General features: G+C 45.3%; 1 protein-coding gene across 5 annotated transcripts in view; it reads left to right on the top strand.

Moving 5' to 3' along the window:
- Map2k5 (mitogen-activated protein kinase kinase 5) overlaps window positions 1–17,846 on the top strand; it is a 236,642-nt gene that overhangs the window by 32,526 nt on the left and 186,270 nt on the right. For all 5 annotated transcript variants that reach the window (XM_006971444.4, XM_016003408.3, XM_016003402.3 and 2 more), the window contains exons 4-7: window positions 2,802–2,871; window positions 6,946–6,986; window positions 7,894–7,961; window positions 16,598–16,646. In XM_006971444.4, coding sequence (XP_006971506.1) covers window positions 2,802–2,871; window positions 6,946–6,986; window positions 7,894–7,961; window positions 16,598–16,646 — 228 coding nt within the window. The remainder of the gene's footprint in view (window positions 1–2,801; window positions 2,872–6,945; window positions 6,987–7,893; window positions 7,962–16,597; window positions 16,647–17,846) is intronic.

The raw sequence follows: 17,846 nt of genomic DNA, 5'->3' as shown, positions 1-17,846 counted from the left end.
TGGGAGTGCTCTGTGTGTACTACATGGCCCATGGTTTCTCCTTGCCTGTAGAGTGTTGGCTATGCGGCAGCCAGAGCTCAGGCCGGGGCCTGTGGCCTCTCGGCAGCCCTGCTTCTCAGAGGTCACTTGTGCGCAATGTGCTCACGCCATGGGTTTGGTTGCTACCCAACTCTGTGTGTGTGTGTGTCCAGCTCTGTCTTAGGATATCAGCAGGAGAAAAGACACTGGGGTTTGGGAGAGCTGTAGAAAAGTAACAGCAAATCCTAATTAATTGTTTGAGAAATCAGCACAGTGTGTATCATTGCAGTGGGATTCCGTTAATCATGGTACAGAGAGCTGGCTATAGATTGCCTACATTTTTCACATTGGTTACAAACATATATGTAGTTTTCCAGTTGATTTGGCACAGTGCTAAGATGAAAGGGAAACGTTTTTTTATTTATTTTGTGAGGTAAATAAATAAAGCTGGAAAACAGGTCAATTTCATGCATGCAGGGTTTTATGGTAGGGAGAAAGGCGTTGCACCTGTTCTGACCCTTCGCACTAAGGTTATTTGTTTTCAAACTTGACCCCAAGCACCAGTTCCAGAAAATTCTGTAATTAGTTTGTTAGATAAAGCATAAGGATATTTTGTTTCTTCTGATTTCTAGGACCATGGCGAAGTAGAAACCTACTGTACATAGCAGTTAATTAAAGAAAAGCATTAACTATAGGCACCACCATGGCCCTGTCTTGTATCAGTATAAAAAGGCAGGATTTTTTTTGACAGCCACTGATTGGAAAGTTGCTTGCAGCCTTCCAGAAGCACGGTACATGCTGTGGATCAATAACCGGCAAATTTCCCATTAAAAAGAATACCTGAGCAATGCTCCAAATAGCCACTGGCATCTTAATTTTCCACGGAAACCTCAAATACTTGTGTGCCAAGGACAAGTCATTTTCGGACAATTTTTCCAGACTACTTGTTAACAGTTATTGCTGTCCCAAAAGGTTGACAGCCGACATGATTGATATTTCACTTACCTGTCGTCACCGTGTGAGTAATGGGGTGCACACTATATTCCTGGCTTTCCAGGAACAGCCTCGTGTTGCCGTCGTATATTCCAGAGTGATTTGCACGTATTTATGTTGTGCATGTTTAAGTTTTTAGGTCCATAGAAAGAGAGAATTGCCTTCTTTTACAGTCTGAAAGCCATTGCCAGGGAGGCCCCGCTCATCTCAGTCATCTGCAAAGAGTCCCTCCTGGGCCCTCCCATCACGTTCACCTTCACCATCCTTGTTTGCAGTGCAGAAAGCCTTGGATTTCTCAGCTTCTGATCCTCACAGTGATGGAGAATTTGGGGGCCTCTGCATATTTCTAAGGAAAAAGATTGATTCTAAAATAACTTTGATCTGTATAAAGCCAATAGAAAGACACATTTTTTTTTAAATTAATTTATTTTATTTTATGTGCATTGACGTTTTGTCAGGCCTCCTGGAACTGACAGTTATGAATTATCATGTGGGTGCTGGGAATTGAACCCGAGTCTTCTGGAAGAGCAGCCAGTCTTAATGACAAAGTCATTTCTTCAGCCCCAAGCTACAAGATTTTTTTTTTTTAAGCATGTTAGTGAACATGATAATCCATTTTCGTGGTAGTTAAGTGATATATGTATATATCTTTAAATATAAAAGCAGCTAAGATGAGGGAGGGAGAGAGGGAGAGAGGGTTCTGCTTTTGATAGGCCCTTAAAACACCAAGTCTGAGTGGAGAGATGGCTCAGCAGTTCAGAGCACCACTGCTCTTCCAGGGAACTGGGGTTTGATTCCCAGCACTGCACAGTGGCTCACAACCATTTGATTCCAGGCCTTTTTCTGTTCTCTGCAGGTACCAGACATGCTAGTAGTACACAGACGTATATGTGGGCAAAACACTTAGACACATAAAAAATTTTAACAACGGTTTTGGGCCAGTCAGTGGTTTTCCTTGTAGGTATTTTTCTTCATGAACATCATTTTATTGTTTGTTCAGTTTAAAAGAAATATAAGAAAGTACAGAAGGCATCTCCACGTATAGGTGAACAAGTGGTCCAGGCAGTGTTCCAGGAAAAACAGATGGGACCTCGGTCCAGTCTTCTTCGAACTTTGGAATTATTTTATGAAGGGCAGTGAGCTGTTGTTTTACTCAGGATCTTAGGTTTTGTGTGCCTAGAATTTTACAATGAGTTTTGATCCATCTTAAACTGTGCCTAAGGCTAAATTATTCATCAGAAGTAGATTTTCTAGAAGGGGACTATCTTTTTACGTGGGGATTCCGTTGTCTGTGGTTGAATAATATGTTGTTCATTGGTCCCACAGTCTCTGCAGCTTCTGTCTTTATTATCTGTGTGTTTTTATACACAAATGTACATGTTGGATTGACTGATACGTAGATTCAAGCCAAATATTGAGCCTATTCATTTTGCTTTACAAAATTCAGAAGAAAAGAATAAGAGGCAATTTGAATAATTTCTATCAAACGCTTTTTGTGTCATTTAAAATATATATCATTCTAAAGTATGATAAATACTAACATGGGGGCTTAGTTAATACTGTTAGTCTAGAGATAAATGGTGGTATGGATGATAACCCTGTACTGGACCTCCAAATCCTGACTATATTCACTGTAGTAATTTTGTTGTGCAAATATAAGGAATGTGTTCTCAAGGCTGATGTGTGCATACCAGCCATTTACAAAAGTGCAGGGAATTCAACGGCCCGCAAGTGTCTGTCCCAGTGTCCGTTACATTACTGAGTAATTTCTTTCTATTATCTCTTTGCAGTATTATTCCACAGTAATGGAACAGCAAGTAAATGGCCAGCTAATAGAGCCACTGCAGATATTTCCAAGAGGTAATGTTGAACAAATTCTAATCAACAATGATTATTTCAGCAAACTGTTTCATCAACAGTTATGTTTTCCAAAGGTTTAAATGCACATAACATGATGTTTAGCTCTTAATTTGAAAAAAACAAAAGAAGTATTCATTATCGTGGGGGATTGCAAGCTATATTATAGTTATAGCAGATAAAATATCTAATCTGCTAGAGTAAATTAAACTAACTAGATTGTTTTTTGTTTTTGAAGTACATACTCACATTCGCTTAAAGAACTCTTTGGGAGTCCCCATGATTCCAAACCAAGGCAAATGGATGGCTTTAATTCTGGATTTACAAGTCGTGGCTCATGGTGATGGGAATTCTAGGACAGAGCTTTGGGAAGTGCTTGATGTTTGTCCTGGGGTAGGGAGGTGTTTTCTAATTAGTGGGGCATCTTCTTCAGTGGCAGTTGATTAAATCTCCAATACCTGAGTGGACGAGGGTGAGTCTTAGTGGGAGTCTCTCTTAGGTTGGGTCGGGCCAGCCTTATGTTAGCTATGATTTTTCTGTTGTGTAAAGACCTATAAAAATTTGAATAACGATGCAAAGAGTAACTTAGTTATATAATCCAGTCCATTTTTAACTGTTATTTTTGTCCCACTTGAAACCCATGTTTTTTAACTAATGGAACAGACCAGGAAACCCTCTAAGTAACTCTTCTAGAAATAGCTTAATTGAAATAATTAAAAGTTAAACTCACCTTCTTTAACTGTACAGATAATCATGGTATGAGTTTTCCAATTAAACATTCTAGACTTTCATTACCTGTAACACTCAGAAGTTTGAATGGCTCGATTAACCAGTGGGTTCTGTCTGCAGAGATGGTCTCCAAAGGCAGCTGGCTTGGCCAGCCAGGAAGGAGATCGGGTTCAAGTGCAATATTTCTCTTTGGGCGTTTGTGTGGGCAGTGGAACCAGGGGGCTTATTTCATTATTAGTAAGAACTTAATGAAGGGCTAAGTGAGGGGATAAAACTGTGCTTCTTAAGCTCAGTGGTCATCCAAAAGAAAAGTATGATGGATCGGATTCTGTGGCGCTTGACTGAACAGGCAAACGGGGAGACGGCTGTTTCTTTGTAGATGGCCCCTGATGACGACAAAGATTATTTCCTGGTTTTCTCAGTGACTGCAGAATTAGGGCAGATTTAAAAATTATTTCCTCCAAAAGGAATAGTGTTTCACAGGCTGACAATCTCGATCAGTTGCTCCTGAGCTCTGTTATGGCAAAGCCAGGTACAGATCCCTGAGAACCTAGTCACCAGGCTGGAGGGCTTTTCTTTTCAATAAACTGCTTCCTTCTCTCCATGGGAAACCTTTAGCTGAATTCCCTCCCACTGTATGGGCAGCCTCGTGGGGTTGCCATTCCTATGCAGAGCCCTCTGCTCTCCCAGCAGCTTTACAGTTAGGGTTTACTGCTTCTGTCCTGTGGACGGTTGAGGTTCAGAGGGGTGAAGTGACCGGAGGGAGAGCCACACAGCTCCTAAGTGTTTAGTGTACCCTGAGTGAGAAGTTGGCTTAGATTACGGTTTGTTTCTGGGGAAAGGCATCTAACTTCAGGTACCGGTGAGGTGTGTGAGGGCAGTTTGGAGGGTCTAGTGTAAGAGTGGGGTGAAGAGGGTGGTGTAAAGACAAAACTGTGAGATGCTGCTGTCTCCAGAAGCCCCTTGAGGCTTAATGCATATTAAACGTAGTCTCACCAAGCCACACTGAGAATTCCAAAATGTGACGTCATCGCCTTTCGGGGGTTCTTTCTGGGGTTCTTTTCTGTGCTGTAATTTGGGTCTTTGGTTCTTTTTGTTGTCCTGCTGATGAGTGGGGTGATGAAATGTATGTTTGTTCTGGTTACATTTTGTTGTAACTTGTACACTAACTTGACACAAACTAGAGATCCCTGGGAAGAGGGGACCTGAATTGAAGAATTATCTCCGTCAGACTGGCATGTCTGTGGGCATTTTCTGGATTTCTAATCAATGAAGGAACCTAGACCACTGTCTGCAGTGCCAGCCCTGGGTGGACTATCCTGGGTTGTAGAAGAAAGGTCTATGCAGACATGTGAGTCTGGAAGCAAGTCAGTTGACAGCCCTTCTGACTTCTGCTTCCGTTCCTCTGGGTCTCTGCCTTGGCCTCTTCTGATGATGGACTGTAACCTGTATGCTCAACAGACTGTTTCCTCTCCTGGTTGCTTTTGGTCGTGGTGTCTATCACAGCAGCAGAGGTGCATGCTAGGACAATGTACACTTAGAATGTGGGCATGGCAGGAGTTCCCTTGACCTTCCTGGTTGGTCAGAGGGTCTCAAGCCCTACAGGCTCTGTGCCTAGGCCCCATGTGAAGAAGAATCTTTAGACTGAGCAGGTTGGCAGGACAGGAGATAGTGATTTGACTCTTAACCACACATTCTCCTCACTCCAAGTAGCACTGGTGTCTTGAATAGTATTACACTCCTAGTTCAGGGCCAAGTCTTCCCTGTGGCTCAGAGCTGTGTTAAATATTAATAAGTATGAAAATTGGCTAGCATTACAGGAACTGCCTTTTTAACTTCAGGATATATGAGGTTGCTAGGCTTTTGAGTGCAACATGGCTGTTTAGATTTCTAATCAAAAGGTTTGAAGAGGCGCTTGAGAAGCAAGCAGGCTTACAGCTAGAGAAGATGGCTGGGGTCTCGCTTAGTCCTTGGCGCACCACCCTTTTCCTGCAGAGGCAACAGTCTGAGGGAATTTTGCGGGTCCTCCAAGAGCTGGGGAGCAGATGTATGCAGCTGTTGTTTTGTTCAAAGAGTTATTTTGCATTTTAAAGAGAGATTTGGAGTCTTAATGAATTAAATATCTTATGCACTTAGAGAAAAAATAAAAACATTTGTTCGTGTTGAGATATTTTTGGGATAATATTTTGGATATAACTTAATAAATTCATTTTTAGAACTATATTTATTTTATTTTATGTGTATTTGTGTACCTGAGTATGTGCCTGACCATGTGTGTATGGGAACTGGAGAAAGTCTGAATAGGTGTTGGATGCCTTGGAACCTCTGGGGTTAGAAATGGTTGTGAACCGCCACGTGGGTGCTGGGAATCAAACCTGGGTCCTCCGGAAGAGCAGCCAGTGCTCTTAACCATTGAACCATCTCTCCAGTCCTAATAAAATAATAAATTCAAATTTATTCAAATCCCCGAGTAAAACTAACCTACACCTTGTAATTATCATGCATGTCTTCTTAAGCAGCTCGATTTCTATTGTCACAAACAGAGAAAGAAGAAAAAAATCAAATCCACCCTTTCCTAAGCAATCAGTCAGAATTGACAGCCCCTTACCACCCTGTTGTAAGGCATTCTGGTATTTGAACGGAATCGGTCTAAAACATGGCTAGAACGCTTTGTGTTTTAAACGTGATGAAGAAGCATTTGTGGGGTTAGAAGTGTCTCACTTGTCGCCCAGGGTGGTGCTGGGAAATCCCTGTCATTTTCCCTGGCCCTACATTATCTTCAGAGCTAAATAGGAGCAGATACAAGAAACCTCATTAAGTTGTAGATCTGTGTTTTAGTGAATCTGATTGTTTATGGCTACACAAAATTTGAACATACCCAGACTTGAATATTCCATCTTGGAATCTATAGCAATCTTTTTGGCATTCAAGGACCCTTTCCCTACCCTCCCCAACACCTTGGAGCAGCAAAAGCAGAGACCGCTGTTTTGCACATCCTTTTACTGCACATCCTCATGCAGTTCAGTGGAGTGAGGGAAGACTGCAGAAATCTGAGCCACGGGAGGAGTCCCGTCATTTTAGCACAGCTAACGTGATTTGGGTATGTTTTAAGCAGAAATTGGAATTTCCTAGGAAGTGGTGTCAGAAAGCTCTCTGCATTTAGAAACGCGCACTCCTGCCAGTTAGGAACCCGGTTCGTAATTCCCACCTTGGGTCTTGGGGGCCACTTTTCAATCATTTCTCTCTGCTAATTTTGGTGTCACCCTCATTTCTTTTTAAACGATTCATTTTGAGCAAATTTGTAAATGGCCCTGATGTGTTCTACAATTTAGTCAATTACTGTTTCAGCCTGCAAGCCTCCTGGGGAACGGAACATACATGGCCTGAAGGTACGAATTTCAATAATTGTTTCAGTAAAGTTAGATGGATTTGTAATGCTGTGTTCCACTTATTGAAATGTCAAATAAAACTGCACTTTCTCAAGCTCTGACAAGCAATCTTTTTTCTCTGTGTTTGAGTGGTGGAGTGGAAGGGCGACATCTGTATTTGCTTACGCTGTGTGTGTACTTGGATCCTGGGCCTTTGGCGCTGTATTTTTTCAGTCATTTGGAATTGTTTTGTTGGTCATTTTCTCCAGGATGATCCTGGGGTCTGTTCTCTACAAAGATTCATTGAGTGAGAACATGGACTTCATTTCGGTGATTAATTAAGCACATAAACATATTGCACACAGGGTGCCCTTCCTCTTCTCTCGACATATTTATGTTTGAAACACATATCTAGTTAATGCCTTTTCATTGTTCTGCGTGTTTTAAATTCTGGATTTCTGCTCAAGGCTTCACATATGAAAGAAAAGCTGGCTATTTTATTAGGCTCAAGTGTTTTATAATTAATTACTTGGACCTCATTTTCTACTGAATGAGAAGCAGTTGTAGAGCTGGAAGGGGGTGGCAGCCTGAGGTTTGCTACTAACCCCCAGACACACGCTTAATGCGCCTTCATGGGCATCCCGCATCTCTATTGTTCTAGATAGTGAGCTGAGGTTTTCGCCCCTCGGTTTCTCTTTCTTACAGCACTATTTAAGTATTTGAATAATGCCAGGGAGAGGGGATTATGTAATATATGGATTGTACAGTTCTGTAACCTATATACTGAATACACTCCAACTGTGGGTCTGTCTAGCAACAAGCTAATTAACCTTCATAGTGAGATGAGACATTGTGTGGTGAATTATAGGTTAATTAGAACTGTGTCCTCAGAACACAAGGCTGATCAAACTTCTCTCTCTACTTATAGGTGAATACGCGGGCTGGACCATCTCAACATACCAGCCCTGTGGTCTCAGACTCACTTCCAAGCAATAGGTGAGGACAAACACGGGAAGTGTACCCTGCTGCTTTCCTCTCTCCGGGGTTGGGGGAGGGCTGGGAAGGGGCTTGGTCAACACGTGTCTGTTCTGTAAGGTAAAAAAGTGTACGTGGCTGTGAAGAGAGTGGACTAGCCAGATAGCCCTCTGCATATTGGCTGAAGAGAAAAAAGACAACGTAGAAAGCTGAAATTAGAGGTAGATGAGGTGGCTGGTGGCCAGAAGATAAAGTGCCTGCCAGGCAAGCGTGAGGGTCTGAGTTCAGATCCTCAGCCCCCATGTAAAATCCAGATGTGGCAGCACACATCTGAGTCTCCAGTCCTGGGGAGGTGTAGCCAGGTAGCTCTCGGGAGCTCACTGGCCAGCCACCCTAGCTGAGTCCATGAGCCGCAGGTTCAATAAGAGACCCTATCATAAAATATAAGACTGTGAGCCATTGAGGAAGATATCATATATGAACCTCAGGCTTCCGCATGTGCACAAATATGTATACACGCCCACACAAACACACACCTTTGCCTCACACACCCATATACAATGAATGAATGAGTGAATGAGTGAATGAGTGAAGATACAAAAGGTAGAATTGACATGTTACACCATTCATTTTGTTCTAGAGTAGTTTTGCCCGAGTCTCCAAATTGTGTAGACTGTTCTGTGCCTGTCTCAAGTCTTGGTGCAGTTACAGGCTGTGTAAACTTACCCCGTCCGTCTTGCTTGTCCATCTTTTGACAGTGTTATTACCTGCTGGCCTCTTCACCAGACAGGCAGGGAAAGAGTCAAGTGGTGACATTTAACCTGACCGCTGTGCTGCTCATTAATGGCATCTTTGGTTGTCCAGGAGATTAAAGCTACTGTAACAGGAAGATCATTTTTGTTAATTCATGCTGGCGTCACCCCACACTGGGGCAGATCTTAAGCCTTTCAAAGTCTTCTTATATAAGTGCCTGAACTTAACTGCCACACTATGGCGGTACTCCGGTCAAAGGGGGGTGACTTGGGACATTTTGTCCGTGCGTCCAGTTAGTCTGGTAGCAAACATCCCATTCCTCACCGTGGGGCGATGCTGGAAGGTGGTTGCTCTGGATTTCAGAGTCACAACGGTGACTGAAAAGCGGACAGAACCAGAAAACCCTTCTTCTGTCCTGCACTGAAGGTCCCTGGCCTCTGGGCTCTAGTCAGTGTGTGCACAGCCTTTTATGGGCTGAGATGCAGTCAGGCTTCTGCTTTCCCCTCATGCCTTTCTGTCCTCCTTTACCCACAGTCTTGGGTCTGAGACTGTGGGTTCTGATTTGACTCTGGCTCACCGTTTTGGAAGCTGTAAGTCCAGCTGGCCTGGCACAGGCTGTAAGTGTGAGGGCTCCTTGTTGGCCACTCTCCTCATGGTGGACACATCTGTAGGGGTGCTTGCATCTTGATTACGGAAGCCACAGAGAGACCCCTGCTCCTGTGATCCTGCCCACTCTTTTATTTTCTCTTAAAAATGTAATCATTTTCTTTTATATGCATGAGTGTGTGTATGTATGAAACTGCAACACATGTGTGCCCAGTGCCCACTGAGGCCAGAAGAGGTGGTTGGAGGCCCTAGAACTGGAGTTACAGATGGTTGTGAGCCTTCACCTGGGCTCTGGGAACCAAAGCTGGGTTCTCTGCAGGAGCAGTAAGTACTCTTAACCACTGAGCATCTCTCTAACCTGTATGTTTTTCTTTAATTTTTGAGAGTCTTGCAATGTAGCCCAGGTAGACCTCAAACATGTGGTAATCCCCTTGCGTCATCCCCCTAAGTGCTAGGATTACTGGTGTGTACCACCACACCATCTCCACAGTCCCAGTTGGCCTAAGAGCCCCTCCACCAGGTCCCTCCCCTAAGCTGCTTCAATGATTCTTGACTCCGGTGTCAGTATCCACCCACTAAGCTTCCGGCTGAGGATACAGGGCTCTGACAGTTGGTGTCTCCTTGAACAGTTGGTTCCACCTTAGAGTGCAGTTAGCCAGCTAGTCACCAGCATGTCACCTGCCTGGTCATGTGGGGCAGATGTTTGCTTCTCCACGGAGGGCTTGGCCCTGCCAGACTCTGCCTGGACACGTGCGTGAGTCCTGGCCCTGCGGAGTAGAGGCATGTGTGCAGAGGACTCCTTGTTCACAGAGCTCCAGGAAGGAAGAACCTTTCACTGGTACCACTGGTTCCAGAAAAGATGGTGTGCACACAAATGGCACGTAAGCCCTGGGGCAGGACAAGGTTTTCCCCGGTGTTTTAGGTTACACTTTCGTTATGGCATAAAAAGCCAGGTGGAACTGCAGAGATTTCAGATCAGAGACGCAGAGTTACTTCCAGTCTCCCACATCATTGTTGCCGCAAGTGAGGATTAGCTTGGGGTAAAAACAAACTGTCACGTCTCTTTGTGAAGTGTTGTGAGACTCTGGGATCGGACGAAGCTTCACCACCTGGTTATCTCCTGGTTTCATCCTGGCATCTTCATGTGGGGGTAGATATGGCAGGCAGTCTCCTAGACAGTAAGCATAGGAAGGATTCCTGTCATGGGAAGAATGTTAATTGAAAAAGTCCTACGGGTGTTTTTAATATGTTACCCTACATTGGCCGTGTTCTGTGCCCCAGGTTGATAACTAATCAGCAGGTATTTATTGAGTGCCTCTTATTCCTTAGTTGCTGTCCTAGGAATATGACGTGGCAATAGTGTTGTGAACGAAGCACATCTGTGCAGAGAGAAACACTAGACAGGAGTATGTTTCCATTTCCAACTGTGTACTCAGAGCTGGCTCCTTGGGGAAAGTGAGGTTTCCATCTAGACCTGATGCACATGGAGGACCAAGTTTATATATATAAAGCTAGAGGGACATGCATGGCCCTGAGGGGAAAGAGCTGGCATCTTTGTTTTTGCTTTTGCTTTTGCTTTTGGTTTTTCAAGACAGGGTTTCTCTGTGTAGCTTTGTGCCTTTCCTGGAACTCACTCTGTAGCCCAGGCTGGCCTCGAACTCACCGAGATCCGCCTGCCTCTGCCTCCGGAGTGCTGGGAGTGCTGGGATTAAAGGCGTGAAGCCCCCGCCCCCACCGCCGCCCCCCCCCCCCCCCCCCCGCCGCCTGGCAGAGCTGGCATGTTTGTAAGTGGGATTTTTGGCTGGAGCGTGAGGAGAGGCGCTGGGTCAGGGCAGGGTGTGGGAAGTTGGGGGAGAGCAACACAAGAGGTGGGAGGCGAGGCTGCAGACAGGAGTCAGGTCACGTGGGGCCCAGACGGTCCAGCGGGCCTTTCCTTTCCCTTCCTGGCCTGGAGAGCCAGAGAGGGCTGTGGGAGCAGAGGGCAAGCCAGCCCGGCGGTGTTGGTAGATACTCGGCCTGTGGGAGCAGGAGGAGGGAAGCGCCAGCCTACCTTGCTCTCCTTTGATACTCCGGGGCTTTGCCAAACGGACATCCAGGCTCTTCCCAACATCCGGGCCGGGGATGCACTTCTGGGCCAAGGCTGCCCCTTTGTTTTCGTTCCGGTCCATCTTAAGAGGCTCTTTCTTTCTAAGCTGGGATTTGCCGCTCTTCAGCGCCCACTCGTAAAGACGGAGTTTTGTCCCCAGAACACGACTGTTCCCTCTTTCAGCTGAGCTCTTCATACAGTCTTCTCTCTCATACCACATCCTTCCACCAGCCTGGACCTTCCTAGGAGCTCTGCACCTGCCCACTTGTAGCCTCCCTGTGGCTGCACAGATGCTCCAGGGAAATCTCCACACCTTAGCTGAGACAGCCTTGCTGATTGTATTAGTCAGCTCTTTACTGTAATGGAATACCCGAGATAGTTCATTGTGTTGAGATAAAAAGTTTACCTACCTCACAGTTTGGGGCATTGAAGGCCCAATGGCCCAGGACAGGTCTTGGTGATGACTCCTTGTGACTGGCCCTCCTCATTCAGAGTGAAACTGGGTTCTGCAATCCCTTTTGAGGACACACCTCCAACTTACATATTCATCTCTCACTAGAATCTTTTCAAAGTCCACACCCTCAACATTGACACTCTAAGGTGGACCGACCATTCAAGAATAAACCAGCTCCAAACTGGAACCCTAAGGCACAGTTCTGAGGCACCATTTCCTACTTAAGGATGAAGTGAGACCTCCGTGGGTCTTGAGGGGTATTGTTTGCATAGACGTGCTCTGTGCACTTCAGCCTTGCTGGTGAGCACGTGGTTCTCACCCTGTCACTACTGAGCCTGCACATCTGTCTGTTGGTACCTCATTCTTTTCTTCCTCACCTTCTCCTTCAATCTGGCTAATCGTGACTATCTGAGAACCAAACTATCTTCTGATCACTATTCTTGATCACCATCTACCCACCAAGTGATAGCAGGTGCCCTGTGTGGACCCCTGTGCCCCACCTACCTGCCAGGCTATAGCAGGTGCCCTATGGGGACCCCTGTGCCCCACCTACCTGCCAGGCTGTCGCATGTACCCTGTGTGGATCCCTGTCACCACCACCCACCTGCCAAGCAATAGCAGGCGTTCTGTGTGGACCCTGTGCCCCACCCCCACCCCCACTTCTTTTGACCATAGCAGTGAGCACATCGGAGCACCATCATCTTGGTCCCCAGTAGTGTCAGTACTCTAGGAGGACAGTGACAACAGTGTGCCCGCTGCAAGCCCTGGTCTGAGGTGTGGCACCCGAGTGCTCGCTAGGATGAGTGAGTAGGTGGCTGTGTCTGCTTACGTCTCCTTCCACTTCTCCCTCCGACTGAGTTCTCCCAACTCACTCTGTTTTTATGACATCATTTCTAGTCCTTCTAATTTCTTTGTGGTTTTTCTTTTTAGTTTCTGAGACAGCATCTCGCACTATAGACCAGATAGCCTAGAACTCACCATATAACCAACATTGACCTTGAAATCACAGCAGTCTTCCTATCTCAGTCTTCTAAGTGCTAGGATTATAGATATGAGCAACCATGTCCAACTCTACCTTAATAAAAACTGTATGGGCACTGTGCCTGCAGGCATGCATGTGTACCATACGTATACAATGCCTGTGGAGCCCAGAAGAGGGCCTCAGATGCCCTGGAACTGGAGCTACAGGTGGTTCTGGGCCTCTTTGTGGATGTTGGGAGTGGAACCTGGGTCCTAGGCATAAACAGCCAGTGCCCTTAACCCCTGAGCTTGCCCACATCTCTTGCCCTTAGCCCTGTACTTTCGTTCTTTAACACTTTGGATAGCTCAGGGTCCTTCCTCGGCTGTTACAGCCAGCTTACAATTAGTGTAATTACATTTTAAAAGGGGTTTTGGTAACTCAAGTTCTTATAAACAGAAATGAAATGTTGAATAATCAGAGTCCAGAACAAATTTACTGGATGGAACTTTTTGTTTTTTCATGCTAAGACTTGAACCTGAGACCTTGCCCATGCTAAACATATGCTCTACCCCTAAGTGCTGCTCCTCCTACCCTTTTAAAACTAGACTGACACATACAGATACGGGCATGCAAATGGAATCAGTGTTCCCTCTGTTACTTTTAAAGACTAAGTTGTCTTTTGGCATAGGTGAATGATCATTTGTTAGACTAAGCTTGTCAACCCACATGGTCTTCCTAGGTCATAGTTACTGAATTCAAGTCCCTTTCTTGAAAGTCTAGAAAGTCCCAAGGCCTTTCTAAACTGCGTGGCCTTCTCCTTCTGTAAAATTAGGATGATTAAGCTCTCCGTCCATCCACTGCTAGTGTAAGATTGATGGAGCTTTGTTAAGGAATCACATTTGTTGCTTGGATGAAGGGCATTTTGTAAATGCCATGAATGTGCTATTATTTAAGTTTATGACATAATGGACTGTCTGTGGAGAGAACACAGTGGAGCCTTTGTTTGATTATTTACGTCTTTAGAATAACCAGAATTGCCAAATTGAGAGTCATTTTGGGGAATACAAAGGTTTAGGCCAGGCAGTGGTGGCGCATGCCTTTAATCCTAGCACTCGGAGGCAGAGGCAGGAGGATCTCTGTGAGTTCGAGGCCAGCCTGGTCTACAGAGCGAGATCCAGGAAAGGCGCAAAGCTACACAGAGAAACCCTGTCTCAGAAAACCAAACAAATAATAAATAAATAAATAAATAAATAAATAAATAAATAAATAAATAAATAAATAAAACCCCCAGAGATTTAAATATTTCTCAGACAAGTGTGTGTAAGTGGAAGTGATAATCTGAATTTGGACAAGATCTCTGTAAGTTCCTGAGGGCTAACTCGGGAGAATGTGCCGTAGCCCTGCGGCGGTGCCTGGCATTGCTCAGCACTCTAAGTGGGACTGCCATGACCATGTTGGTAATTGGACTGGTTTTGAGGCAGCTGCTCATTTTTTTGGTATATGCTGTAGCTTTTGTTCCAGCCTACAAAATTCTCGACTATTTCCCTAGCTGATTGCACTCTGGAGGACATTATTAGCCTAGAATCCTTAGGTGAAGGTGTATCTTAGACGGTTTTTAAAGAGCAGGAACTGGCTAGGCGGTGGTGGCGCACACCTTTAATCCTAGCACTCGGGAAACAGAGCCAGGCGGATCTCTGCGAGTTCAAGGTCAGCCTGGTCTACAGAACAAGATCCAGGACAAGCACCAAAACTACACAGAGAAACTCTGTCTCGAGAAAACAAACAAACAAACAAACAAACAAACAAAAAGCAAGAACTGAGGCCTAGTAGTCTGTGTTGGACCACAGAAGAATTTTAAGGAATGGTGAGAGAATGATTATCAACTGAAGGCCTAGCTTGAGGTCTGAGGTCATCTCCAGTTTTATGTACTAAAAGTGTCAGGTGGAATACCAATGTGGTTCAGGTTAGGTCCTGATCCAGTTTGCTTCCTGGTATATTTAGACCTTTATGTCTTTCCCTGTTACCACTACACCTGTCACAGAGTAATGTTGACCACCATTTCTTGAACATTTAGCGCCTGCTGTTCAGGGGCAAGGAGGGGGCGGAGCATACTAGAATGATTTGAGGTCTCTGTTCTCAGGGAGCTTCCAGTCTCAGACAAGAGTGTAGAGGAAGATCCACACTGGTAAAAACCAGAAGGGGGAGTTTATCTGGCAGGAAGCATAGTGTGGGCAGTTGATGATGGAGCTAGCTGGTCAGCTCTACATTTCAAAGAGAATAGTAGGGTTTTGTTTTTTTTAAAGACTATTTATTTGTTTGTGTGCAAGTGTTTGGACCTCATGTGTGATAAGTCTGTGCATCATGTTCATGCAGAGCCTGCAGAGGCCAGAAGAGGGTGTCAGAGCTCCTAGAACTGAAGTTTCAGATGGTTGTGAACCACCATGTGGGTGCTGGGAACCAAACCCGGTTACCTTGAAAGAGCAGCCAGTGCTCTTAACCACTGAGCTTTCTTTCCAGCCTGGGAGGTGCCATTTTATACCCCTTGTTCCTTAGTGGGGTGGTTGTGTAGAGGTTTAACCTGTTAGAAACCTTGAGAACTTCATACAGCCATCCCTCTTTCTTAAGCACTTTGTCTAAATTTATCTGCAGAAATGTTTACATGATGTGTTACCTTCTGCTACGGAAAAAATGCCTGAGGTAATCAGCTAATAAAGAAGAAAGGTTAATTGTGGTCCACAGTATAGACAGTTTCAATGCACAGTTAGGTCCCACTGATTTCTGCCTGATGCTAGGGCAGCATTCCATAGTGGGACCATGTGGAACTGGCCACTTCCTGGTGAGGGAAGTAGAGAAAGGCAAACAAAGGAGGTGGGTATCCCACAATCTCTGTGGAGAGCATGCCCTCAACAAACTTTAGCATGACACCAGGCCCCACTGTTCTAAGTACTGAGGCCAGGGCCTGTGATGCACTCTGTCTTACCAGGTTGCAAATAGCCATATATGTTCAGAGGACATTTTAATAATCACTAAATAATCATGGAAGCTGCATTTCCTAGAAAAGCAAAGAAAAGAGAAGGCAGCCTGTGGTGTACAAGACAGTGCTGTTTGGTAATGTTTCATTTGGCTGGTTACCGATAATGCGGATATGCTGCCTATTTTATAGAGAGAGGAATTGACATTCCAAGGGAGCTGCTGACAATGGCTACTGTGTATCTGTTTCCAGGAAGCCGAGTGAGTAATAACTCCTATCTGTAGTAAGAGACCTGAGTGTAATCCGTCTGTAGCTTAGAGTTCTGTAATCTTTGCTGCTGGAGAATAGTCCCAGGGTGCACGTGTTCAGTGTTCTGTGTATCAGGTGTGAAGACCAGAAATCATGTGGATAGCTACATAGTCCGCTTCCTAGACTCATGGGGCTTCACTCCTCCTTGATTCCTTTGGCATTCTTAAAAACAACAGCAAAAACCATATACAGGGAAAGGGAGCATAGTCTATGCCTCAAACAAAGGCATATTTTAGTCAAGATTTATTATTATTAGTCAAGTTCTTATACAGCCTAGGCTGGCCTCACACTTCTTATGTAGCTGAGGATGATCTTGAACTGTTGCCCCGCTTGCTTCTTGGGATTATAGGTGTGTGCCAGCTCTCTCTGTTTCCCTCTTTTTGAGGGTCAGTGCAGGGCCTGGTGCATGCGGGCGAGTAGTCTGCCGCCTGAGCCGCATCCTCAGCCCCGGTCTAGATCTGCAGTGGCGTCGAGAGCTGGTGACCTTGCCGCCGACAGTGTCTTCTTCTCTTTGCAGCTTGAAGAAGTCCTCGGCTGAACTGAAAAAGATACTGGCCAATGGCCAGGTAAGTATTGCTGCAGACTGAACATCAGAATAGTACTCTGTTACTGTCCAGAGTGTAGCCATACTAAGTATTAAGTGATGAAGAGTGCGCGCTTCTTCTTGTCATAAATGAACGCCACAGCCTAATTTGATTGGCAGAGCAATCTGCAGCATGGTTTCCAACCTGAGCTAATGGGTTTCACTCCCAGCAGATTGAGGCACTGTGCACACCCCCCGCTGCCACCTCAGTTTAAAAAAGTTAATCAGTTCTGGACAAGTCATCAACCCGCGGGTTGTTGACGGGGCCCTGTGTTCTGAAGTGACTGTTTCCTTCATTATCTTTGGGGACAAAGGGGGAAGACGGTTACATTCCAGCCTTAGCTCCTCTTCTGTCCAGAGACCAGCACTAGCTTTTGTGGGGACTGAAGCCAGGCTGGGCAGACTGTGGCACACGAGTCCCTGGGCTTCAGGGAACCTTGAAGGGCCATCTGAAACTGAATGACCTACCCCGGCCAGGAAGGACAAACGGGCCCACAGGCCACTTATTTTTCACTAATTTTGATTCAAGTAAATGGACACTTCTGAAAAAGTATAGTGCTTTTAAACATTCACTGGTAAATGAAGCTACCTACAGGGGCTGCAATTCCTCAGCAGCAACATAAATGCGTTTTAATGTGTGTTACTGCGCAGACCCTTTGATGGCCTTGCAGGCAGCGCCTGTCCGTTGCGATCAAGCCTGCCTATTAGGCTCTATTGACCGAGACATCTGTGTCACTGCAAATGAAAGACTCTTATTGATTTTCCTAACTGCTCTCCACTTCCGCCCGTGTTCCGAAGGCTGAGATCTTAATTATCTCCGATGCTTATTCAGTGCCGACTCCGCACACCGACCTCTCCAAGCCTTGTTGCCATTTCGTGAATCAAGGGCTTGTAGTGGAGCGTGTCAAGAGGACAAAGCGGGATCCTCACACTTGTCCCCTAATACCACCTGTGACATTGTGTGTGTGTGTCACGTGCAGAAGTACTTCTGCAAGTTTGGCACACAGTCTTTTGAATAGCTACAAAAAATTGAGTTGATCTGGTTCTCACAGCCTCTCAGCCAGTGTGGCTTAAACTCTAGTCATTAAATGCTTTACATACAGTGGAAGAGAATCTAGCTTGGTGGCGTTTGTGTGTCTGTCTAATCCTAGTAGTCTCAAATTCTGAGATAGACTATGCTAGG

Source organism: Peromyscus maniculatus, chromosome 7 (assembly GCF_049852395.1).
Source record: "Peromyscus maniculatus bairdii isolate BWxNUB_F1_BW_parent chromosome 7, HU_Pman_BW_mat_3.1, whole genome shotgun sequence".
Lineage (NCBI taxonomy): Eukaryota > Metazoa > Chordata > Mammalia > Rodentia > Cricetidae > Peromyscus > Peromyscus maniculatus.
Note: the sequence above shows the minus strand (reverse complement) of the source record. Positions and strands in the feature narration are given on the sequence as shown.